Raw genomic sequence first — 27,576 nt, forward strand, 5'->3', positions numbered from 1 at the left:
AAGGTTTCACAGAAAATGTCAATGTCTTTTTTTGTTTGCTTTCGCATAATCCATATCTAATTCTGTGTCTGGTGGTGAGATGAGAGAATCACTGCCAGAAGTCAGTGTAATCCATTTATCTCCTCTGAGTTTGTCTTCATTTCATCATTCTGTCATTTGTGTGAATGTGAGAGAGCAGTGCCAAATCTAAAATGGATTGGAGTTAGCAAGGGTTATAGAGTAATTGATAGGTTATTAATGAAAAAGGAAGATTCTTTGACTTGGTTTGATAAAGAGGTGCCTTATTTTTTAAATACGGGAGGGAGAGCATTGTTTTCTTTCTCTATGGCTTCTTTCCCTTCCTGTGACACTTTGTATTGCCTGCCAAATGGGAAGGGCTGCAAAATAGTAAGTGACATAATACATTAGAGCAAAAAAGGATGAAGTGGTTGCTGCAGCTAAACCACATTCCTGAATTCCGTCACCATCTGTGACCAGCCATTCATAAAAGATTAAATGTAAGGCAGACACATAGCTGAATAAATGTGTGTCAGTCTCTCCCATCTGCTTTCATTTTGCTTGAAATAATAACAGCTTTCCATACATGCTTATTTAAATTTGTACTGATTCTTTTAATATTCATTAGCCAGAAGTAGTCATTGCAGTCATTAGGTAGGTACAGTTTCAGAATCCCACCAAGATTAGCATCATTGAATTATTATGAATTTTCTTAAAAGCTATATTTTTCATTGAACTTGCCTATTATCATAAAATATTAATTGATGCTCAGAGTGTGAAATTTAAACTATAATTTCACATTAAATGGTGTCCAAAATGCCATTTAAATACTTGGGATTGGCAAGGTCTGCTACGTGTAGATTGAGAACAAGTTAAAAAAAAAAAGCCTCATTGCAAGCAGTGAAATTTTTCATTGGTTTATGAAAATTAATGATTCTTTTTATTCACATCTATTATCTTCTTTGTTCTCTTTCTCTGCTTCTTTCTCTCCTTACTCCCCCTACCACTACCACCAAAAAAAAAATCTGCTTTAGGCAAATAAATTCCACCTTCAGCTGAGGCAGAAAGTGAATTAGTGTGACAATAATATGATTGAGGGTGGCCAGGGAATATCATTTGGCTGAAAAATCACATTTGATGGAAAAAGGCAAATTTAGAGCCATCTTTTTCACTTAAAGGAGGCAGACAGTCCATAGTTCTGTGAAAGCAAGGAATAAAATTTATTCTCTCCAGGAAAGCAAAAAGAATGGCACACTTAACATAGCCTAGTTAACATAGTAGATCTGATTCAGTCTAATACCTAGGGCCTGAAAATATTTCTTTCACCCAAATCCCGCCATGCTGCATCTTAAACCCATTTATTCCTCTTCAGTTGTCAGCGGGGATTGAAAATCATACTTTGTATAAATAATATTTCATTGACTCAGGGGCATCCATAATAGGATACCAGGACCAAAGTAACTCACAGGATTTTTTCTTCCAACAGCATTAATATTTCTGTAGAGGTAAAATCTGGTTAAAATGAATATCTAGGGCATAGAAGCAATAACAGTAGGTAGAAGTTTTGCAGGGGAACACATCAACCAATCAAAGGGAAAATGTCACCAAAAATGTCATATGCCTAAAAAGGAATGTGTAGAAGACAGAAGGGGAGATGTTAGTTGTTCTTGGGGCAACAGAGAAGGAGCTGGATGAGATTTCTTTGCTAACTATATACAGAGCATCATAAGATTTAGCAATCCCTCCATTCCAGCTCCTTATTTTTATAGATGAGAAAAATGAGGCTCTACAAAGAAAATGAATTGTTTAAGACAACATATCCAATAAGTTTACCCTCTCCCCTACCTCAGCTGTCTTTTAAAGACTATGTTGTTGTTTATAGTACCTACTGGGGCTGTCCCTTGCCACCTCTTCTTGTTTTTTAAAATTTCATTTATTTTATTTTTAATTTATGAAATAAAACAAGCATTTCCATAACAAATGTAAAAAAAGATAATTTCTCATGAAACTGCAAATCTATTATATACAACTTGCTATTCTTTTTAAATATACAATAAAGTTATGTAACTTTCTTTTTTTCCTTCCTTTTTTTCTTCCTCCACTATGAATAATATTAGACACAAATATGTGTTTATATGTAAAATCATTTCACATACAAACTTCTATTTATTAGTTCTTTCTCTGGATACAGATAATATCTTCTTTCATAGGTCCTTTGTATTTAATTTGGGTATTTATAATAGTCAAAGTGACTTAGCTGCTCAAAATTGTTCTTAAAACAGTATTACTATTTTATTGTATACAAAAATACCTTGGTTCTCTCATTTTTCCTTTGTTATTTCATGCAAATCTATCCATATTTTTCTAAAATCAATAAATTCGTCATTTCTTATAGCATGATAGGTAGTATTCCATCACAAGCATATATCATAATTTGTTCAGTCATTCTCTGGTTGATGGACATTCTCACAATTTTCAGTTCTTTCCCACCACAGAGAGACTGTAAATATTTTAGATAAAGATTTGAATCCTGGATGTACTATCTATCATCTTTGAGACCCTGGAAAAATCCTTTGACCTAGAAATCATTTCAGGCCTAAAAAATGCCTCAGTTTCCTCATCTATAAAATATTGTATTGAACTAGAGTTAGATCTCTTAAGATCTTTTCCAGCTCTAAGTCCATTAAAAAAGAGATCAATAACTAATAGGCCTTCAGTCCTATTAGAGAGAGCAGGAAGATTCTCAAAGGTAGATCACCTTTCTCATCCATCATTTTGTCCCAGGCCAACTTTACACACATGTGTACCCCAATCATACTTTCTTTAACAAAAATGTAACAATTGTGGCTATTTGGAGCTATACTTACATGCAACCAGTTGCTGGCTACATGTATTCATTCCATTGTTTCCATTCAGAATCATACTGCTTTTACTTTTTCATTGTGAATTCCTTATTTCTTACCACTTTTCCAGTCTAGCCATCATTTTGATTTTTAATACTATTTTCCACAATAGGGACAAGACTTGTCAATATTTCGGTATATTTATCACTTAGTGAAATATTCCTCGGACAGCTACATGACACAAGAGCAGAGTGCCACGCAAGAAGTCAGAAAGAGCTAAGTTCAAATTTGCTCTCAAACACTTACCAGCTGTGTGATCTTCGGTAAGGCACTTAACCCTGTTTGCCCATTTCCTGATCTATAAAATAAGTTGGAGAAGGAAATAGCAAACTACTTTAGTATCGATTCCAAGAAAATCCCCCTCAAAAGAGGTCAAACTTGTGATGAAGAGAGCTATTGCATCCAGAGAGAGGACTATGAGAACTGAATGTGGATGTGGATGAGTAGGAACATAGTATTTTCACCTTTTGTTGTTGTTTGTTTGCTTGTTTTTTCTTTCTCATTTTCCCCCCTTTGATGTGATTTTTCTAGTGCAGCATAATAAATGTGGAAATATATTTAGAAGAGCTGCACATGTTTAACCTACATTGGATTACTTGTCTAGGGGAGGAGGGATGGAAGGAGAAAAATTTGGAACACAAGGTTTTGCAATGGTGAATGCTGAAAATTATCTATGTATGTATTTTGAAAAATAAAAAAGCTATTATAAAAAAAAGAGGTCACAAAGAGTTGGATGCTACTGAAACGATTGAACAACAAAATATTACTACAGTAAAGGACAAAAATAAAACCTTAATTGAGTAAGTTCTTAGTTTTGGTCCTGTTTTGAATAGAAATATAATTTATGGACAGGGGAATATATTTTAATTGAGTTTAAGAAGGAGATAGTGTGCATAATATGCTTAGTTAGATAGAGATCATTCCCTGGAGTCCTGGTGAGTGAGGTCCAAGTCCCTGTATGGTTGTGGCTATTCAGTGCCTCTCAGTACCCCAGGCAAAACTCCCTAAGACTAATGTGCTAAATTTTGGTTTACCTTGGTAGAAGGGATTTCCTCACTTGGAGCTCCCAACTAGTGAAATCACTAATCTGTACCACAAAAAACAAATAAGTGAAGATTAAGACCAAAGGACCTTATATGCCAACTTGTTATGATAATGAGACTTCAGATTTCTATAATAACTATCCAAGAAACCTAGGCGTTTCAAAGAACATGACCTTTGCTATAGATGGATTAGTAATACTCTAGTAAAATAATTCTGGGATTCTGACTTCCATTAAGATATTCTACCATTTCAACTTTACTTATTTACTGTTCTTATCTTTTCTTAAAAAAAAAATTGTTTTCATTGTTCAGTGTTTCACTCTTGATGATTCTATTTGGAGTTTTCTTGGCAAAGATGCTGTAGTGGTTTGCTATTTTCTTCTCCAGCTCATTTTACAAATGAAGAAACTGAACCAACAGTGGTAAGTGACTTTATTAGCCTCCAGCAGGTAGTAAGTGTCTGAGGCTAGATCAGGAAGAAGAGCACTGAGTTGCTCCATGCCCTTCTACTTCAACCCCTACTTCACTAAATGATGCTTATAAATAAATTTAGGAAAATGAAAGAAAAAAATTAACGATAAAGGAACTTCAAAACATTAAGACCTGAATTCAGATGGCAAATATCTAGATTTTGTTAGAAGGGAGAATTTGATAAGGAAATTATTCTGGTCCCCCAAAAAAACATAAATAAAATTGTCTTGCATTTCACTTTAGGGACAGTCAAAGGATGAGTCTCATTCAGAAGTACAAAAGACTGATTGATAGAACAAGATTGTTTCTGGTCACATAAGCTGATAGAAAGTCATGATAATGGGAAATGGGAACTAAGGTTTTCTACCTACCTGGTTGGTTTTACAGGTACCATGGTTTTAGATTGGCTTGGGTACCTTAGTCATTAGATATAGAATAACCAAGTCAATAAGCATTTATCTAGCACTTAGTACTTGTCCTAAGGCACTATTCTAAGTGTTAGAAGTACAAATACAAGGAAAAGGAAAGATGATTCCTCCGGGACTCTAGGAGTTTATATTTTAATGAGAGAAGACTACTCATAAAAGAGCCGTAAAGCTGAAGAAGAGGAGGGAGAAAAGTGTCCCCAACGGGAAGATGGTAATGAAGTCGGGCATGGACTCTGGAAGGAATTCAACATTGGCGTTTGCATGGAGGGCAAAGGGACTTTCCAGGGTAAAGAGGCAGCTAGAACATGGTGATAGTCTGGAAAGTCAGGACTAGAGCAGGAAAGCAGAAAAGTATATCTGGTCTGGACCCTTTCTCAAAATGGAGGTTCCCAAAGTAGCCCATCAAGAGAAGAGGCCAGCAGAAATAAAGAGAGGAAAATGAGAAAGAGAATGACCTCTGCATTCTCTTTTGGGGTCACCCTCAATTTTGTCAGATTACTGAATAGGTTATGGGGAATCTTCTGTTGTGTTCTAACTGGATAATCTGGTGTTGTCGGATTTATCTTGGGGCCCTTTGTTGTCTGGGAGTTACCTAGATGATATGAATATCTTGTGGACCTATAAATTTCATTAGCATGGGGATCCCCAGTTGTAGAAATGCCCTCCACTTAATGTAGGTCATCCACCAATAACAAACTTTTTCAAAACAGTATGCTAACACCTCCAAAACTCTGGTGGACCCCACTTTCCTCAAGGGCACAGTGAATTATTAATCAGATAAACTCCAAGTCATAAGAGTCTCCCAGCTCTGGTGTAGTTGCTTTGCTTGTTTGCATCTGTTTCCCATCTGTGAAATGAGGATAATTATACATACCAGAGATTGTATAAATAATTTACTGCGCCTACATAAAAAACATTGACATCTCCAGGGCTTGTGCAAGTAACATGTTTCACTTTGCTAGAGTAGAAACAAAGATGACCTCATTCTTTGTTACCTGAGTAATATTTCCATTAGGGATTTTCTTGGCGGTTGCCTTGGCATTGGGTCAGTACCTGTGTTGGTAAGAAGCATTGAATGTAATGACTTGCTTTGTTTTCCCTATGGGTGCCCTTTTTTTTTCATGTGAATGACCCAGAAACATGTTATAGAAATCGTGCTTTGCAAGCCTTAAATGTAAGGCATTTTATCTTTATCATCATGACCCTGTGTAAGTCATGTGCCTTTCTGCTTACCTTTTGCTATTTGTTGTTTAAACCCAGTTATTTGCCTTAGCCTTCATTTGGTTCATTATTTGTGTATGAAAGCAGCTTTTTTCTTGGCATCCTACAAATACTCTGAATCTCCAATTAGGAGATGGCTCCATTGTGCCAAACTCTCAATATGACAGCTCTAATAAACTTGGCAACCTATTTCATGATTTTGAATATTGTTTCTATGGAGAGAGGAAGTATAGCATCCTTGATGGTATTGAATTTGAAGTCCAGAATATCTGTATTTAAATCTTATTTCTGATTCTGGCTCTGTGGCCTTAGATATTCTTGGTTCTTGAATTCTCTGAGTGTCCTCTGTAAAATGGCATCAGTACCTTCAATAAATACCTTATAAAGCTGTTGGAAGGCTCAGGTAAGATGCAGGTAAAGGTTTTGCTAACATTTAAATGTCATATGAATGTGAGTTATTGTCATTGTACTTATCACATAGTAGGCATGTAATAAATGCTTATTAATTGATTGCTGTTGTTTATCAATCTGGTCTAACCTAGGCAATGGTTTTAACTTCATGCCTTCAGGAGTGACAGTTCCTCTGGAAAGATCTTGAGTCTTCTTTCAAGCAGTATTTGATTAAATTTAACAGCAACACGATTTGTTCTACTTTGTAAAATATGGAGCACTGATTGGTAGTATGACTTTTCATGAGAATGCTATTTGCCAGAACATCATTGCTATAAAGCTTAACCCCAGGTTTTATCAGCTTTGCTTAAAAACCCTTAGTGAATGAAAATTAAACATAAGAGAAGAGGAAATTTTTCTTTATTATATAGATGAAAGGAAATGGCCCAGGGAAGTGAAATTTCTTAATGAAAAGTAGAGTTAGAGGAGGAATTGGAACTAGAACCTAAGAATGTCTTTATAAAATGAGAAATGGAATAGCTATACTTTGTTTGAAGGAGGGAAAAATTTTTTAAAGACCTAGAATTGGGGTACTATCTGAAGGAGAAAAAAATAGGGTAGAACACTATCAATCAATAATCATTTATTAAGTGCCTACTATGTGCAAAGTATTGTTCACTGGGAATACAAAAAGAAACAAAGGACAGTCCTTCCCCTCAAGGAGCTTATAATCTAAATGAACATTGGTTAAATGAAGCATCAGCAGTTCTAAAAGAGAAATTAAGGGATGCCAAAAACAATTGTCTATTTGTTTTGCCTTGGGGTCAGGACGGATTGACATTGCCTCTCTTCCCTCTTCTGTATGTCCTTGTAACACCTAGAACTATACCAGGGGTATATAGTGACTGTTCAATGAGTATTTTGGACCATCTTGAACTCTCCCAGTAGTATCAATTGGGTGTTCTGTCTATGCAGCCAATATTTTATTTTTGGGAAAATACTAAATACAACAAATTAAATCATCTCAAAGAATCCATCATAAAAACTTGTGTGGTTTGTCTTCAAATTTCAGAAATGGCTGGCCAGTGCTGTTCTCATTTAGATTCATTAGGACACTGCTTTCAATTAAAAAATATCCTACCAGTTCTTAAAAATTCCAGGATCTAGATTAGTTATCATAAACAGAATCATTTACTTAATAAAGTTAGAATTGAGGTCTAATTTCTGGTTCAACACTAGTCTTCCTTTTGTTTCTTTCTTCCTTCTTTCCATATTTCTTTCCTTGTTTTTTTCCTTCCTTCCGCCTTCCCCTCCCTCCCTTCCTTATTTCCTTTCTTCTTTCCATCTTTCCTTCCTTCTTCCTTCACTCCCTCCTCCCTTTCTTTCCTCTCTACCTTCCTATTTCCCTTCCTTCCTTCCTTTCATCTTTTCCTTCCTTCCTCCTTCCCTCCCTCACTTCTTCCTCCCCTCTTCCCTCTTTTCCCTCCTCTTCTCTCCCCTCTCTCCTTTTCTTTCCTATTTGATTTATTTATTCTTTCTCATTTTTCCAATTATGTGTAAAGTTTGTGTAAAATTTGGTTCTATGAAAAAACCAATAAAATAGATAAACCCTTAGTAAATTTGATTAGAAAAAGGAAAGAGGAAAAAACAAGAGAATAATAAAATTGAAAGCAAAAAAATCCTATTGAATTAGTAAATAAAACTAAGATTTGATTCTATGAAAAAAACCAACAAAATAGATAAACCCTTAGTAAATTTGATTAGAAAAAGGAAAGAGGAAAAAATGAGAGAATAATAAAATTGAAAGCAAAAAAATCCTATTGAATTAGTAAATAAAACTAAGATTTGGTTCTATGATAGTTTTCAAGGACTTTTCACTATTTGGTATTCCTATCCCTACCCTGCTCCTGCCCGTCTTCCCCAGGCTAAGATTATTGTCTCCCTCCTCATGTTTCTCATAGTAATTTTGACCTGAATTTGGTACCTGTTATAATTTTCTTTGCATCAGAATAATCTTTATTCTCTCATTAGAGGTTAAGTTCTCTAAAGATCAGGGTAATTCTCCCTGTCATTCAAGGACTAGTTCAGTTGATCATAACTGTCTCATAAATCTTTCTCTCTTCTTTGTTTAACTCCTCTATTCAAGTAAAATAATGGTATTTTTATTTTTATTATAGTTATTTGTGTACATATCTCATCTTTCCTACCAGATCATACCCTCTTGGAGAGAAAAGACATTGTTACTTGCTCTCTTTTTAGCATAAAAACCTATGCATAGTAGCTACTTAATAAATCTTTGTTTTGTTAAATTGAGCCCCACTGGAATTTGTTTTGAATCTAAGGTAGATGCCTCTTTTCCTAACAGTAACTTATATGAACACTAGAAGTGTTTAGTGCTTCTCTACCATAACTGGGTGTAGTGTTGTTCTACTGTAAATAATTCCCACCAATTGAGTTTTCTTTTGTCTCTGTGTTTTAAATAAGCTCTGCTATTTTTTAAAGGTGCTTTCATCAACTAAGCATGCTATATGTTTCTTCCCACATTTTGTAGCACACTTAAAAATGAAAGATTTGTATAGCTCAAGAGTAGCTTCCATATTTTACCAATGGAACATGAAATTTCAGTGAACTTATATATTTTAGATTGTTAGACATATAATTTAACCAGTTTATGAATTTCAGTAAGTCACTTGCCTGTTAAGAATGGGGTAAAATTCTCATTTCTCAAATATAGGGGCACTAGATTAAATTACTTCTAATACGCCTTATCATTGGAAAATTCTAAAATCTTATGATTATATCTGCATATCTGATCTCAATTGCAAATTACTTTTTATCAATGCCTGCTCATTTTGTACCACTCTTATTCATGTCTTCCCAAAAAGTTTACCATAGGAGTCCACCTACTGCACAGGAGACCTTCCTTGCTTTTTATTGAAAACATTCTTGGAGTTCATCCCTTGCCCTCACCATGTGAACAACCCTTCTTCTCTAAATATATTCCTTGATGACATCTTTTTATTCTTGTTCTTAGAAGTTCGTTAATATTTATATGTTGTGATCTACTCAGACCCATCCTATACCTCCTTATTGCCCTCTATATTTATTTTTAATTCTTTAATTCTCTGGAGACTATTGTATTCCATGTCTCAATGACATAGAGCAATCTTAATAGAATGTTAATATTAAAAAGATGGAACTTTGTTTGTTTAGGTTATTAAAGTAGCTTTGCAATTTCCTGAAGGCAGTCTAGTCCATTCTCATCCTCTGGTTCAACTACAAGCCCAGCTTCTCGTCTCACTGTTTTATTGGTCCCAGATACAGATAATCATTGCCATTTTTCATCTAAATACATGTAATAACCTAAGCACTTGGCAGTTTTCATCCTGAGCCTTATCTTTAAACATATCCTATATATCTGGACTCAATATTTTATTTGTGATCTTATGTCTTTCCTTTTCTTTCATCCTATCTATCAGAGTAACACTCATCCAGAATTCTCTCCTCGTCATCGTCGTTGTCCTCCTCCTCCTCCTCCTCCTTTTCCTTCTCTTCCTCCTCCTCCTCTTCCTCCTTCTTCTTCTTATTATTATTTATACCTCCACTGCAACATCCAACTACCTGCCAGATACCATGTGCTGAGGACTGGGGGACTTAATCTACTCAGTTTGGGACCGAACCATCCAAATTTTTTATTGAATGAGAGTGAAATCAGGTAGCCTATTCTATCTACAGCCTCCCTTGGCCAGATTTGCATCCCCATATCTATTTTGTCCATCATCTTACCATCCTTCCCACCACCAAGTGCCCACTTTGCATCTCTTGCTCTGGAACTTATAATCAAATTAATACTGGTATTGTTTTTGGAAAGGGCATATTTACTAACTCCCTTGTGGTTTCATGCATGATTTCTGTGATGTCTTACACCAAAACACCCTTCCCCAATCACCAGTTCCTTAGATATTATTTCTACTTATTAGGATATAAGCTCCTTGAGAGTTAGCAGTGACTCAATTAAGGGTTTGTATCCTCCAGCTTTCTGGTAAAGTTTCTTCCTGGGAGTTCCTATACCAGTAAAATCACAAATCCAGTTCCAGTCCCTCTCTTTCATAATAAGCACTTAAATGCTTTTTTTTTTTTTTCATTTATTCCTCTGTCATTGAGGGTACTGGGAATCTTCTGTTGAAGATGAGCTATAAAAACATTTTTGAGAAACTGTTTCACAACAGCACATTATTCCCATTAGTCCTTTGTTGTGAAATCCTGACATAAATTGATTCTATATTGGGTAAAACATGGATAAGATCATGTACTTTTTAATCTATGCACTTTTCATTTTGGCTTCCAGGAAAAATCGCTGTGTAAATGTTTAGATAATGACTGTGTGTAAAATTAGTAGATATTGAGGTGGTTTATACGTACACACACACGTACCCACATATACACATACATATATGTATGTATGTATGTAGACAACTAGATGACTCAGTGCATAGAATGCAGGGCCTGAAGTTAGGAAGATTTGAGTTCAAATGTTGCCGCAGACTCTTGGGAGTTGTGTGACCCCAGGCAAGTCACTTAACTCTACCTCAGTTTCCTCATCTGTAAAATGAGCTAGAGAAGAGAATGACAAACCACTCTGGTATCTTTGTCAAATAAATCCCAAACAGGGTCATTTAAGATCTGGAGACAACTGAAATGATCTAACAACAAGGAGATATATTTTGTGCATGTGTGTATGTTTATACAATTTTCAATGAAAAATTGGACAAAGAAGTCAGAAAAATGTGCATCCAGTATAATAAGTAGTAAAAGGAGTATTGGAGGCTGGTTTTTGTCTATTCTTCCACTAATAAGTTCATCACTTCTTGTCTTTGAATCTTTAGTTGCCCTTCAGTAAAATAAAAACATTGCCCTAGATGACAGAATCATAGATTTAGGATTGGAAAGAATCTTAGAGGTCACAGTTCCCTACATTTAGAGTTGAAGAAATTGAGATCCCAGAGAATTAAAGGACAAAAGCATTGAATGGCAGAGCCAGGATTCAAACTAAGACTGTGACTTCAAATCCAACATTCTTTCCACTGCTCTATGCTTTCTAAAATCTTTTCAAGTGTAAAAAAATGTATATTACAATGATATTGTATAAGATGATTTTTTAAATTACCAAAAATTCATGAGAGAAGAAACTAATATTTTGATAGTCGCATAGGAATGGAAGTTATTCTTTGATTTAATTTAAACTATGGTATAAAATGTATTCCATTTGGAGCATATCTGATAGACAAATTTAGGTCATCTGGTTTTAGTTTTCCTCTTCTCCCCCTTTATCAGCTAATCTGTGTAACTTTTCATCCCCACGCTTCATATCCCATGTTGCTTTAGTGGAGTTGTACACTATCCTGGCATAATTACCAGAACAAATTAATGCTTCTTCGCTCTGACCATTAATAACTCCCAACAGAACATACATCTTCTGTTAGATGTGGAATCTTGCCTAATTTCCTATAAGACAGCTAATTAGATGCTGAAAATCTTTCCCTCTGAGCCCTGGCCAAACACACATGTATATATTATGAGTAAGAGGATTAAAACTTGGAAACTGTTTAGAGCATTTTCTCAAGAGTAATGGAACTGAAAGCCCTTAAATGTCCTATCCACCCCTGAAATGCCTTCACATGGATCAAAAAGGAGTTATATTTAATTCTGTATAGCTGTTTTTCTTCTTATTAGGCTTAATAGAAATTTGCTTTCTGCTTTATTTCTTATTCTGTCCACCAATTTTTCTATGAGATCAGACTAACAGTAAACTGTATGTATCTTTCTTATGAACAATTATGGAAGGCAGCTGTTAGGTAGTGGGAAGGATTCAGACTTTGAGTCAGGGATGATGAGTTCCAGTCCTCCTTCTAGCACTAGCTGTCTGCCTTTGGGCAAACTATTTTTACCTCTTAGCCCTAGTTTCCTGTCATTTAAAATGAATATATATGCACATGCACATATTCATGCACACATATGTACATACATATATACACATGTGTACATGCATATACATACATCTACATGGCATTAGTGCAATCCCCTTCACAAGACTAGTGTGGACTTCCATCAAGTGAATGTCCTTATAATACTTCTTCATTTGTGGGGGAAGGAACAGGGGAGAGGCAATGGAATTAGGTGACTTGTCCAGGGTCACATAGCTAATAAGTATCTGAGATTGCACTTGAACACAGGTCTTCTTGTAGTAAAGTTCAGAATTCATAACTAAGTCTTCTGATATCAGATCTAAGGTTCTTTTCCCTATGCAATCCATAGCTTCTCTCCTTATTCGAATTTGTGAATTTTATAGCACAAGGGCCTCAATCTCAGTAGTCTAGCTCTGCTTTTTGATAGTGCTATCTCTTATAGAGCCTACAAACAACAGTGAAGAAGTCTCTTGGGAATATAGCCACACTGTTGTTTGTGCAATAATCACAGAGGAGAGAATTTTCCCAAAGAAACCTGCTGTCTGCTTATCAATTGGCAGAAAAAGACTCCAAAAATAATCCAACTGGCTAGAGATAACTTTTTTATTTGCCAAAAAAATTCAATAAAGCCACAGATATTATAAATACATACTGGGAAAGGGGTAGAATGGTATTGTTAATATTTGTGGTGAAAGAGATTCTGGCTAAGGAAAATAGGAAGGTGGAGAATCTGAATATTAAAAAAAAAAAAAAAAGATGGAAAATGGGCCAAGACTTAGCTTTCAAGAAAGAAGAGAATGAATGCAGTGATATAGAAAAACTGCCCCAGAGACATCCTAGCCATTATGCTCCCCCCACCTCTTTTTATTTAATTCAATTCACTTCCAAGGTCAAATTCTCAAGACAGGATTCCAGAAAGCATCTGGTTAGCCTAAGGCACATATGACATAGATGTGTGAGGAGTCAAAGGAACTATGGGAACTTGCCTTTGTAGAAATATCAACAGCATCTAAATATAAAGTGAAGGAAGGTACTGTGGTTTATGTGGCTGGAATAAAATGTGAGAAAAGTAAAATAAAATCAATGCAAGCTCCCCAGGATGTGGGATCAGAGAAAGGATTTCAGGCCACTTGGGAGATTATTTGGGGGCTTCCATTACCTTCCAGAGTAAATTTCCATGTACTTGCAGAGGTTGTGGAAAGGAAAGGCCCTTTTAACACAGATTATTAGGAAATCTAAGAAACTCTGTTGATTAGATATCAGTAATATGAAAAAGTCTAAGTCTATCTAGAAAATCTTTTTCAGGAAATTAGGGATAGAGGGATCATTTCTCAATTTTTAAAGATTCTTAATGAAAATGTTAATCTGCAGATAAATGGGCAGATTTCCTCTAATATTCAGTGATACTTCAAAAAAAAAGAATTGTTTTGTACATGTTTAACATATATTGGAATTCTTGCTTTCTAGGGGAAGGGATGGGGAAAAGGGAAGGAAAAAAATTTGGAACACAACATTTTGCAAGGGTAAATGTTAAAAACTAATATATATATGTATATATATATCTCACTCAAACTTAAAAAAAAAAGAATTGATGAGTATGTCTATCTAGTTATATATTTCTTTACTCCTTTTTGTTTATTTAACTGACATCCTAAATGATGTTTTTAATTGGGAACCAAGGTAGTGTAAAGAGTATGGTATTTGGAATGAGAGAAATTCTGACTTGGTCACTCACCAATTGACATTATGTGACTGACTCCCAGTTTCCATCCACATCTGTAAAATGGGAGTAATACTTTTGTAAAATCTACCTGACAAGGTTTTGTTTTTGTTTTTGGTTTGTTTGTTTTTTAAATAAAGAAAGCAATTAGTAAACCTTTAAGTGGCATATAGGTGTGTTACTATTGATTGTTGGTGGGTAGAAACTATATAAATCTGTCAAATGAAGCCCCCCTTGAAATATTCACCTACAATGCAAAATGGAATATTATAGGGAAATGAGAAGTGTAGGATCATATCAGAAAGACCTGGTTTCAAGCCCTCTCTGACATCTACTGATTCTGTAACCCAGGAAGTTTCACATAGCCTCTCAGTATCCTATAGACGATTGTAGGCCTTCTTTGGGAGTCTAAATTGCAAAATAGTTGGCCAGTCTGAATAGACACAGGGAGTTTCCTCACTGGCAATTCCCTAAATTAATAAAATCATAGCCAAAGGATCCTCAAAGGAACTGCTTTTTGAAGGTCACTATTTCACCAGTGAATGTGATGCAGCTAAGGATGTCTTCACGGCAGCTAGACGGAGCACTGGCCCTGCAGTCGGAAGGACCTGAATTCAAATATAGCCTCAGACACTTAAAACACTTCCTAGCTGTGTGGGTCTTGGCTTCCTTATCTAAAAGATAAAGAAGTGATTATTTCGATAATCTCTACTATCTATAATATCTGAGTTTGTGCTTAGCAATGGCAGACATGCCTTTATACTTTATTGGGAAGTAACAAGTCTGTTCTAAAGGGATTACAATCTATATTCCTAGAAAGCTAAGAAGGGCAGTACAGGGAGACTTCACAGAATAAAAGCTGATGTTTTTCCAATGTTTTTCATAAGCTGCTCAATATTTTGTAAATACAAAACTACTCCCATCTAATAGTAGAGTTTTGGATTGCTTTTCTGGTTTAGTTTTTTGGTTTTTTTTTTTTTTTTTTTTGATATGTCATTTGTGGAAAATGCAACTGACTGCTTTTTACAAGAAAGGCTTTAGTAGAAGTAACAACATACACTTGTGGATAGGTGTGGGAAAGAATCCAGTGCTTCAGGCTAAACATCAAGACTAAAAGTGCTTTCTTTACTGGAGGGTTATCTTTCATTACTCCCCAGAGTGTTAGCAACAAATGAAAAGAGTTTCTGGATAAATTTAAAGAAAATCAAATTTAGTGAACTTAAGGTTGTGCTTCCTAAGAGAGTCCAACTGCCACAGCTGTTGTTAATTAGAAGCAGCCACTCATTCCATGGACATGCCATTGTCACCATGATTAATACATTCTGAAATGGTGCACCTTAAATTTAGAAGACCTAGGCGCAGCCCTACTAAGGGTGGCATGCCATGGCACTAACTCTGGGGGGCTCAGACATCACTTTGCAGCCCTTCAGCAGTGTGTAAATGACAGCTTAGCAGCTAGCTAGCAGCAATAATTAATTACATTTGGATGACCTCCTCATCCCAAGGTCCTGCCTCAGAGAAGGACAGGATTTTTTTTTTTTTCTCCAGGTACAGTTTGTGGTACTTGCCTTAGGCACAAAAATGTCTACTTTTATAAGTCTGATCCTGGCCCTGCCAAATTAGCTATGTGACTTTGAACAAATAACTTTCATAGGATTATAGATGTTTTTTTCCCCAAAGGTTTGATTTTTTAATTTTTAAAAAATAATAATAGATTTTCATCTTTCAAAATACATGCAAAGATAGTTCTCAACATTCACTTTTACAAAACATTCTGTTCCAAATTTTTCTCCTTCTCTTCCCATCTCCCCCCACCTCCTCTAGACAGTAACCAATATAGGTTAAATATGTGCAATTCTTCTAAACATATTTCCATATTTGTCATGCTACACAAGAAAAATCAGATCAAAAGGAAAAAAGAATGAGAGAAAAAAAAAAAACAAGCAAGCTAATAACAACAAAAATACTATCATTCCCATTCAGATCCTATAATCCTTCTCTGGATGTGATGTAATAAGGGTTTCCCTGATCTTTGTGGAGGGTGGGCCAGATGGCCTGGGGAAATTCCTAAAAATGATCCCCACCCACCTGAATCTCCAACCTGGTTCCCATGGGAATCTCCCACTTCCAGTTAATCTGGAATCACTTTGGTCTGGGAAACAAACATCACCCTTTATTGATTTGAAAATTAGCCCCTTATCGCTCTCTAACCCCAAAGGGTTAGACAAGGCTAAGACAAGATTGGTACCTGAACCTTTGCTAATTCCTTTCAGAAATGGCCCACTGAGGAAAAGAATTTCTCAATATAATAAACCCATTTTCCCCCCAAAAACCTCGTCTGGAGATCGAGACTGCTGTTAGAATATCTCTCATCCTTTATCTCTCACCTCTCAACAGATGCAGGTGGCTCTCTCCATCACAAGACTATTGAAATTTCTCTAAATCATTCCATTATTGAAGAGAACCAAGTCCATCACAGTTAGGGTCATAGATTTAGATAGAAATATGTTTAGAGGCTATCTCATCCATCCCTCTCCTTACATAGAAGAACTGAGTCCCAAAGAGGTAAAATGACTTGGCCAACCTCATTTCGGCACATCCAGTGCTCTTCCTCCACTGCCTCCTTTGCCTCTCTGGGCCTCAGTTTCCCCATTTGTTAAACTGGGATTCTGAGTGGAAGTCACACAAGGTTATCTTTCATGTTTCTTTCAGCCCTAATAATCTATGAGTAACTATCATGACAGCAGGAATTAAAACTTGCTAAGAAATGTCTTTCTCTGCTCCCTACCTGGACTGTGTCCTCTTGTGGAGGAGGAGTGCATTTCTTGGTTGCAGTTATTCTAATAGTGTTCAGACTTGTACACCAGACATCTTATTTCCCTGTTTAGTTCCTCCTAGACAGGGTCCCACCATGTAAGTGTCTGGACTGGCCACAGTTTTAAACTCATTGTGTTGGGGGTGGGATGAAAGGAAGTTGAGTAGCCTGAGGGAGCTTTTAAAAACCACTCAGGGGCTTTTTCAGTGTCCTCAGATGGCTCCAGTTCATAGTGCTCTGAAGGTATAGTGTGTGGGGTTTAGAGAGAAAGTGCTACATATTAGGTACTTCAAAGTCAATCCTAGAAGCAGAAAGAGCCTCTAAGGAACAGTACGTGCTTCAGCTTAGCAGCTCTCCTGCAAGTCTGTGCTGAGTGTTAGGGGGAGACAGAGAGAGAGAGAAGATGGAGGGAAGGGGGGGAAGAGACAGAGAGACAGACAGGGAGTTACAGGGAGAGGAAGTGAGAGAGAAGCAGGGGGAGGGGGACAGGGAAGAGGAAAGGGAATATTTCATCAGGGGATGGAAATAAGCAGTATTCAACAGGTAAGATTGTTCTGAAGTAACTATATCATGAGTCTCTTATTAATGCCCAGAGTAAAATGCTTTGAGTCCTCTCATCTGTGGTGACTCAATTAATTATTTTAGAAGTCCACTAGGAAAGAGGAGGGAAGGGGAAATGGAGGTAGACAGTAGAGAATATTCAGGAAACATGCATTAAGCACATAATGATAGTTACTGGTATTCTAAAAATGAAAAAAAAGACCCTTTGTCCCTTGTTTTCAACACATTTGTAGACTGATATGAGGAAAGAAAGTCATGTATTCAAAAACTACAGTATGAATTAGGAATGGATGTTGGATTTATCAAATGCTTTTTCTGCATCTATTGAGATGATCATATGGTTTTTGTTAATTTGGTTATTAATATGGCCAATTATATTGATAGTTTTCCTAATATTGAACCAGCCCTTCATTCCTGGTATAAATCCTACTTGATCATAGTGTATTATCCTGGGGATGATTTTCTGTAGTTTTTTTGCTAATATTTAAGATTTAATATGAATTAGATGAGACACATATATGCAAAGAAAAAGTCAAACAGAGATTTGAGGAAGAAAGAATTGCCTTTAGGTAGAAAAAAGATGGGGAACCTCTAGCCCACAGGCCATATAAGGCCCAAAGTCATTTGGTCTGGTCTTGTCCAGACAACCACAGGCAATGATGAGCTGAAAGCTAGGCACAAGTTCCCACTGCTTGAGTCTATAAGGCCTGCAAATGATATTCTAGATATTCACATGTCTCTTGGCTGAAAAATGGTTCCCCCCTCCTGAGGTAGAGGGATCACAGGAGGCTCCAAGGAAGAGGAAGCACTTTATCTGGGAAAGGATTTCCAGGAAACAACCCTTTCCTGAGGCTAGGTGGAAGCTATTACACAAGAGGAGAGGGCCTGGAAAGGCAGGCCTGTAGCTCTTGTGATCTCTGACTTCAGAATACCCGGTAATATTCAGCTAAAGAGGCAATGATGCAGTGAAACAGATTTCATCCCTTTCCTGACTCCTTGGTCTTTCCTGGGCCAACAACTAAGGACCACGGCCTGGCACTGGTGTGAAATTTTCCTGCAGACGCTCTCTACTGTAGCAGTGATCCAATGATCCCCTCGTTGTTCTCTTTACCCATGTCTCCCTGGCCAACCAGGTGTGTAACATGACGGCCCAGCCGCAGAACTACAGCCGAGGAGCCCCATTTGTAGGGTGTGCTTTCTTGAGGCAGTCACAGTCAGTAGGTGAGAAACCCTGATTTCTGCTGACTATTCTGGTCCCTGCTCCCGGCCTTCCTCACACTGACAGTAAGATAACTAGCAGCACTTCTGAATGTGGCTGGAAGTCCCTAATACTGCTGAAGGTTTTTCTGCAGCGCAATGAGCTGGATCAAGGCCTTTTTGCAACAGTGTGGAGTATGGAAAAGGAGAGAATAAAAGGCAGGGAGCACGTTAGCAGATTATGACACTAGTACAGGCAGGAGATCACAAAGGCTGGAGCTGGAGTGATGCTGGTGGTTAGAAGGAAGGGGAGAGATAAGGCGGACATTTTACAGCACTAATTTCCAGGCCTTGGCAACTAACTAAAGATGGAGTGGATGAGGGAAGGCGAAGAGTCAACCATCAGCCTGAGGTTTCAAGCCTGAGACATTAGGAAAATGGTTTTCCCTCAATAGAAGTAATAAAGTGGGAAGGAAGGCAGGTGTCAGAGTTCTGTTCCAGGCATGTCTGAGGTGTTATTTGGGTGACCCAGGTGCTAGGTGTCTGGCAGGAAGTTAAAGGTATTAGATTGTAGTTTGGGGATAGAAATAAGGATTTGGGAGATATATATATATATATATATATATATGTATATATGCATATATACATATATATATATATGATTGTTTTAGCATGTGTGTATGTGTGTGAGAGAGAGACAAGTGAAGAAATGGGTGTATATGAGCTACTCAAAGGAAGCAATTGTTAGACACAGTCATTGCCATCTTAATTGTACCATTAGTGATTGGTAAAAGAAGCTTCTTTCTATTCTATAGGAAAAAAAATGAATCTGTGTGAAGGCTGCAAATAAGACAAAATAATAGGGCTTCACTGTCATGTAATTCACCTTTCTGTCAAGGAACATGATGTGAAGATGAAGGTTTTAATTGTAAATAAACCATAGTTCTACTCTGAAGATCTGAAGAACTTCCTGAATTTTTTTTAGGTAAAAATCTGTTACCATTAGTGCCGAATTTTTAATTGCTAGTTTTGTCTTTCTTCCCTCAAACAATTCCTCAGAGCACATATTTGGGAAAAACCCTTCTTCCTCTCTACCCCCGTCCCCAAACTATCTTCAGTAAAGAGCTGCTATGTTAAAGAAATCTCAGTAGTTGTTCAGTTCTGAGTCAGGTAAAATAAATTTAGAAGTCTCGCTTAGTCACTTAAGTGTCACTACTCAACTAGTGTAGTGGTAGAAATATATGTTAACACATATATATGGATTTGGGAACAGAAATACATTTTATTTGGCAGAGAGTTGGAGGAAAAGAGGGAGAAGAGAGAAAAAGAAATTGGAGAAAGGGTAGATTAAGGGCAGGAGTAATTCTAAGCAAAAGAAACTAAGGGTGTACAAAAGATATTTATAAATATTTTTGAGGTTACAAAGAATAGGAATCTGAAGGCATGCTCATAAATGGGGAAAAGGCTAAAGGAATTATGGTATTTAAATATGATAAAATATTATTGTGCAATAAGAAAGGATGAAGGGGCTGGCTTTAAAAAAGAAAAAACAAAAACTGGTAAAGACTTGTATGAACCGGTGTAGTGAGGTAACTAGAAGATAGAAAACAGTTTGCAACTATATCATTATTGTAAAGACAAACAACTTTGAAAGAATTAGGAACTCTAATCATCATGATGATCGTCCACAGAATTAGAGATCTCCTGATGACTTATACTAACAGTCTCCTGATTGAAAAGTGAAAAACTTTGAGTGTAGAAAGAGACAGATTTTTTTTGGGGGGGGAGGGGAGGAGAGGAGGAACGTGGCTGATGTGGGAGTTTGTTTGCTTGACTATATATGTTTATATACTTGGGTTTCACATTATATTCTTATTTGCAGAAGGGGTAGGACTTAAAATTTGAAGAAGACAAAGTGGATTTTTGCTGATTAAAAAGATATATAACTTTAAAAGGAAACATGTATAGAAAAAATTACATCTATTATAAAAAGTGGGGAAGATGTGCTTTGATTTGTAAGAAAAAGTGAAATTCCTTTCTATGCATTAAATAACTACTAATTTAAAAGCGATACATATAGTATGTTGCCATTTTTCCTTAATACTAAAAAAGTTTGCTTGTGAGTAACAAATTCAGAGTAAACTATTAGAGGTAATGTCAGAAGCAATGCATTTATGATTGTCCACACAGCTAAATTGTTTTAGCAACTGCTTTAAAGGGAAATTCAAACTGTTTCCATACAGTTTAGTTATCACTGTGTTGTTGGAGAGTTTTATATCAACTTTCCACTATTCTTAATATTTTTGGAGCAAATTTATAGTCTTGAGAAATTTTGAAACAACATTGGGATAATAGATTGCATTTTGTCTTCTATTCTGAGTATAATTGTTTTAATTGCCATTTTTTGTTAGATTGGAAGCAAAATTCCACTGGATATAGTAAGTAAATGAACAAAGTAAACTTGCATGTTGGGGGTGTGTGCTAAGTCCGATTAGGACATGCTATCTTGGTTTGGACTTGAGCCAAATAATCAGTTTCTCAAAGCATGCCTTAAAACCCTATGATAATGCATGTGGTTTTTTAAAATTCAATCTTTTGCTGCTTCCTAAACATAAAAATTGAAAACAGAATTCACGCTTCTATTATCATTTTTTAAATTTCCTGCACTAGATATACCTATCTAATTTGTGTCTACAGATCCCATCCTCTAATGTGTGATCTTTATACACATTTATAGCATGACACTCTCTGCATCTGGCAATAAGGAGTGAAAATGAGTGGTCTCTGATTTGAAATGTTAACAGAATCCAGATCCAATATTTGTTTTTCAATGAGCCATGATTCAGGGATGGTTCCTCACTTAAGAAGTCTAGAACCCAGTCTTGGTAACTGGCTTTATGCTAAAGGCGAGGGAGAGAGACAGAGAGACAGAGAGAGACAGACACACACACACACACACACACACACACACACACACACACACACACACAGAGACAGAGAGAGAGAGAGAGACAGAGACACACACACACACACACACACACACATACACACACAGAGAGAGAGAGAGAGAGAGAGAGAGAGATGATAACTAGTGACTCCCTAACTTTTATATAGTACTTTTAAGTTTTCCAAAAAGACTTTACAAATATTATCTCATTTTATTTTCAAAACAACTCTGGGAGGTAAGTGCTATCATTAGCCAACCCCATGAGACAGAAAGGTTAAGTGTCTTTTCACAGCTAGACCTGCCTCCAACATAGAACTCGGGTCTTCCTGAGTCTCAAACTTTGACAAGCTTATTTTGGAAATGACATTCTGCAGCCTTTACAGCTGTGTTTCTTCTATACATTGACATGTCTGGACTCACCTCTTTTTGTAAATGAAAAGGGGCCTTGTCAAAATGATCTTCTTCAGGCTCGTCCATGTTTGAGTCTGTGATGGTCACTGATGCTTTATATGGCATCTTTTCAGAATATCAATCTTGTAACTATAACATTGTTTAAAAGTAGAGGCAAATGTAGCTGTTGAACATGGTAACCAGGAACTACAAGGACTACCTTCAAAAGTATAATTAACTCTTGAAATGCTCTTTTGAATATCATAATTATACCTTCTTCCCAGAGTATCCTTCTTCAGAGAGACCAAGTGAAGAAATGCAGTTTGTTGTCATCAGAAAAACTTTTTTTTTTAAGTCAAGAGTTTCAGCCTCTCCTTCAACTCTGCCATTAGGGCTTATTAGCAAATAGTGGAATGAATTAATTTTGCATTCAGCTTGCCCATCCTTTTCCCACACTCAGTGAAGGTGCTGACAGAGCAACTAACAAAAAGCTAGCCACAGATGGCAAGAAATCTGGCTATTGGTAGTCCTCATACTAGATAAACATGCCTTTGAAGTGAAACTGGACTGTTTCAGAAAAACTCAGGTTTAGATGCTTCTGCCTCAAGAATAATTATGTTTTATATGTGATGGACGCAGGACTGCAAAGATGCTGTTAAGTGTGTTCATCAGTTTAAATGAGGCAGCAGCAATGGCTATTCCCCAACATTCAGAATTTTTTCACTCTCACCTGTACTTCTTGTAATCCTTGACTTCCTTCAAGACTCAGCCTTCTACAGGAGGCCTTCCCTTCTTCAATTTAAGGTTACTTTTGTATGCATATATCTTCATATGTATCTTGTATAGATATATTTATTTAGATATTTCCTCTTCCTTAAGATTGACTTCTTTGAAGTCAGGAACTATATTGCCTTTTTTTTTTTTTTTTTTTTTTTGGTATTCCCAGTGCTTTGCACAGTCCCTAGAACATTGTTAACTCTTAATAAATGCTTATTAGTTTATGGATTAAAAGAAGAAAGTAATGTGATATATGTGGAAGAGATCTGAGTTCTAATCCCAGCTTTGACTTTAATTCACTCTGTAACCTTGAGGCTGTTTAATCTCTCAACTTGAAAATGACAACAGGGAAGACCCTTCAAGTCCCTTCCAGCTCTGATATCCATTGAACTTCAATAGATAGCAACTAATTTTTTTTATTTTAAAAAACTGACTAAATTAATTTATACGACATATGACAGAGAACAGTTTCTTAGTCTTTGTGATGTATTCTGGACTATTTGATCCCTTAAGCAGAATATAAATTATGAATGTTATGGGTGTTATTGCTCATAGAGAGAAACAATATGATGTAATGGAAAGAGAATTGGATTTAAAGTCAGGAGAAATCTGGGTTTAAATCTTGCCTTGGACTTTGGCTGACCACAAGCAAGTCACTTTTTTTGAGTTTGTTTCTTCAAGCATTCACTAAGCATTTCCTATGAGTCAGGTACTATAGTAAGTGCTAGTAATACAAACACATTAAATCTCATAGTATAATAATATCTTGCCTTCAAGGAACTTACATTCACTTTAAAAATGAAAAATAATAATACTTGTAAAACCTATCTTATATGTCTGATATAATCAAACAAAAGAATCAGTGAATGAAAGAAAAAATCTATATTAAAACTTATGTGCAGGTATTATGCTAAATGATGAGGTTATAGATTCAGTCGCTGACTTATAGGAGCTTACATTCTACTAGAAGAAAATAATATACTTCTTACTTAAGAAGTTAGATAACATAACTCCTTCATAGGAGAGTGATAGATAACTCCAGGAAAGAAAGTTTGAATTCTGGCAAGGTTCAATGGGGAGAAATACCTTCACTAGGTCAGGCAGACAGCGAGATGAAGTATAGAGTCAATAGTAGCTATGGCAGATAAAGTGGTCCAGTTTACATATAATTAGGCACCAATCAACTGGGTTGGGCCCTAGAACTCCAGTGCCAAAGATGAATGAATAACTTTCCTATGGACTGAAGACATAGCTTCTGAAATACTGAGGTTTGGAAAACCAGATTTCTGGTCCATATATCAAAAAGCACTTTGAAAACTTTAAAATACTATAGAAATTATTGTTAACTATAATCATCAATATAGTTGTAACTAAGGTAGATGCTGGTCTCCAAACTGAGATCTCTCCCTTGCCATCCCACTATCAAAATAGCCTTTTTTACATGCTATCCCTCCAGGCCTGGTAGATTAGTCTAAAATAAAGAATAGAAAAGCTCTTCTGAATCATTAATATTCATTATTGAAAAATCTTAAATGAAACCACTGATTTTTATTTAATTTTTAAACCAAAGATTAAAACTGATAACAATCTTCTAGATATTAGTGAACATTTCAATATGAAATATATATTTCCAAAATTAAATGTAATTAGATTTAAGTAATTCAGAATTAAGAAAATGGGACATAATACAATATAGAATTGAATTATCAAAAGTGCAAAAATATTGTGTTACATTAATTTCAAAAGACTTACACAGTCCTGAACCATCACATTAAAGAAATAGTGAGTACTATTATTTTTGGAAGAGACCATAGGAAAATTGTTATGGATATTTTTTGGTTAGAGAAAATTATTCAAGTGTACTTTCCGCCTTTGAAATATTCTGGAAAACTCAGGAGGTAAGTAGCAATGGTTGTGAAATTATGATCCCACACTTGAAATTTGAAATAGAGATGTCCAATTTTTTGTTTTTGTTGTACTGAAATTTCAATTTAATATTGCTAAAACTAAGAGCGATGATATCTATCATCCCTTCCTATGTGGATGTTTTGGAAGCACTTTTGAGACTAAAACTAAAGATTTCTGTCACTAGCAGTCACAGTGAACACTTTTGGTATGCTCAGATGTTTTCGTGATGGTTGCTAAAGATGACATTAGACAAAATGTTACAGTCACATTAAATAATGAATGCAAAATAAGCTTGTGTAATAAAAATGCATAATGATTTTTTTAAAGCTTTATTCCTTTTAAAAAATTTTAAGTGGCTTCTGAAATGATTGTTTTCAACTGTTTCAACAAATTAACTTGTGGAACTAGTCATCCTAATTTTAATAGTCATGATTTTTTGCTGTCATCTGTTTGTTTTTGGTCTATTTCTTTGGTGTAATGATGAAGAATTTCTACCAATACCACTTGACAATTGTTTTGCAATGAAGAGTTTCTTGGGGGTGCTGAGGGATCCAGTGATTTGCCCAGAAACACAAAACTAGTATGTGTTCAAGATGGGACTTGGCAGGATGCCAAGGTCAGCCCACTTCCACTATGCTAAACTGCTTCTCAATGTTTTATAACTTAAAGTAATCATTTACTTATTTAAATTGTTTTCTTCTTAAACACTGAAGGTTATAATCCCTGTATTTCAGTCTTGTTATCTCAATAGACTTCTTGATAGGTGTGAAGTATTCCTATTGAAGTGATGCTTGGTTTTTGTGGTTTTTGTTAAATTTAGTATCATGAGTGGATAAGCCAAAAAAGGACCTTAAGTCATCTGGTCCAGCTCCCTTATTTTATAGATAAGAAAACCAAAGCTTATTAAGTTGAAATGGACTAGTATTAATACCCAGTTTCTCAGCTTTTATATCAAGAGCTCTTTTCACAATATTACATTGTTTCCTCCTTAATAATATCTTTGACAGAATCATAGAAAGTATTGTAAGATATTTTAGAAAGATATTCTTCCAACCCCCCACCAAGTAAAAGGGATCTCTGTAGCAGCATCCCAGGTAAATTGTCATCTTGCATCAGTTTAAATACATGCAGTCACAGGGAAGTTACCACTCAGCCCAGAAAATAACACATCAGCTCCATTATCTTTTATCAGTTTGCTTTTCTTCCTTGTGATGTTGTAACATTGAAAACATTTTTCTTTAAGAGCATAAAGCTGATTCACCCTTACTTGCTGAGAAGTAGAGGCAAGAAAATTATTTTTAATGGCATGTACCACATTTAAAAGTGTTCCAGTATTAGGAAAATGTTGTATGTATAATCAGCTCTTGAAAATCTCACATGTTCTTTGTGGAAGCTTTACAGAGAATTTTCTCAGACTCTCCTTAAAATCATCCTGTGGCCTTCAGGACTTCATTTTAGCCTGGTAGCCCTGAAAAGGCAGGAAATGCGTACAACTAAGACAAAATCATTTGGATGATTTGTGTATGAATTGTGCTCTTGCTGCTCATGTCTTTGATTCATGATGGAGTGGAAGAGTATAGATTTGTTGTTACTTGGTTTTCTGCACTGATGGCTATTAGTAACCAACATGTAATGGCACAATAGTGGGGAGAGTCTTGATCATTTCTGTATTGACAGAATTAAGTTGGCAGCCAGCATTTTCATTTCTCTCTCATGCTCATCATTAACCTTACGTGTCATATCCCTGCAGAGCACTTCTGACACCATTTCAAGACATCCATGAAATCTGATCACATTGCCCAATGATGTCTCTGATGTTGTTGTACCCCAGCAGGCTTACCAAGTCCAGCACATTTTGCCCATGTGAAGGTCTTAAAATTGGGCAAGCACAGCCTTAACAGTATCATCTCAGTAAAGACATGTAATATGTTTGTTTTCATTCTAGTCCTGAGGATTGTAGTCTTTCTTTCCTTTTCATTTTCAAACACATAATTAAGAAAGAAGGTTCTTTTGCCACTGTTCTGCTATTTTTCCAGGGCTATTAGAAATTGCTGTCATCAGAGTCAATGTCAGTGTTACTTTGCTATTCACTTTGTGTCAGATCTTGTAATTAGTATACCTTAATTACTCCCCTTCTCATAATGTATGATTCAACCAAACTGACCTTTTTGCTGTTCCTTAATACAAAATATTTTATTCCCTCCAGCCATCCCTTTTCAGCAGCTATCCCTTAGCTTGAAATGCATTTTCATTTCTGCCTTCTAGAATTCCTTGTTTTCTTCAAAATTCTGTTTGAGACACTTTCTACATGAAGCATTTCAGATTTCCCTCAGCTGCTAGTGTTCTTCTCTCAAAAAATTTACTGTGAACTTCTTTTGTGCATCCTTATTTATGTGATTATTTTCTTTCCTGATGATAGAATGAAAACTTCTTGAGGGTAAAGAGTCTTTCATTTTTGTCACTGTGTTCCCTTCCTTACACACTTCCATATTCAGGTACTCTGAAATTATTTTATCTCATAATCTTTTATCATCATGTCTTACCATCCCTTCTTCATCCTTCTCATAACCTCTAATCCCACCATCCCTCAGTTCTTTCCCAAGCCACCGCCTTGCACTAAGTACACTCCCCTTCCCTCCTTCCTTGATCCCTTGAGGGACTACTTTAATTTTATACAGTCCTTTAAGTCTCTTGCCTCTTTGTCCTGTTATTGGTCATGGTTTAGCAAGCCCCAGCCTTGTATTACTTCTATCATATACCTCCTTTTCTCCTAGTCACTTAAAAATTTAAAATCCCATTCCTTCTGTAGTTTACATTCAGCTCATTTACAAAGGCTTTAGAT

General features: G+C 36.0%; 1 protein-coding gene across 11 annotated transcripts in view; it reads left to right on the forward strand.

Annotated features, from left to right (window-relative positions):
• Positions 1-27,576, forward strand: part of ANKRD44 (ankyrin repeat domain 44) — a 344,895-nt gene that overhangs the window by 271,378 nt on the left and 45,941 nt on the right. For 5 of the 11 annotated variants that reach the window (XM_051985956.1, XM_051985957.1, XM_051985961.1 and 2 more), the window contains exon 17: positions 21,124-21,150. The exons of the other annotated variants lie outside the window; for them this stretch is intronic. In XM_051985956.1, the coding sequence (XP_051841916.1) occupies positions 21,124-21,150 (27 nt within the window). The remainder of the gene's footprint in view (positions 1-21,123; positions 21,151-27,576) is intronic. 11 annotated transcript variants of the gene reach the window in all.

Source organism: Antechinus flavipes, chromosome 3, assembly GCF_016432865.1.
Source record: "Antechinus flavipes isolate AdamAnt ecotype Samford, QLD, Australia chromosome 3, AdamAnt_v2, whole genome shotgun sequence".
NCBI classification, from domain to species: domain Eukaryota; kingdom Metazoa; phylum Chordata; class Mammalia; order Dasyuromorphia; family Dasyuridae; genus Antechinus; species Antechinus flavipes.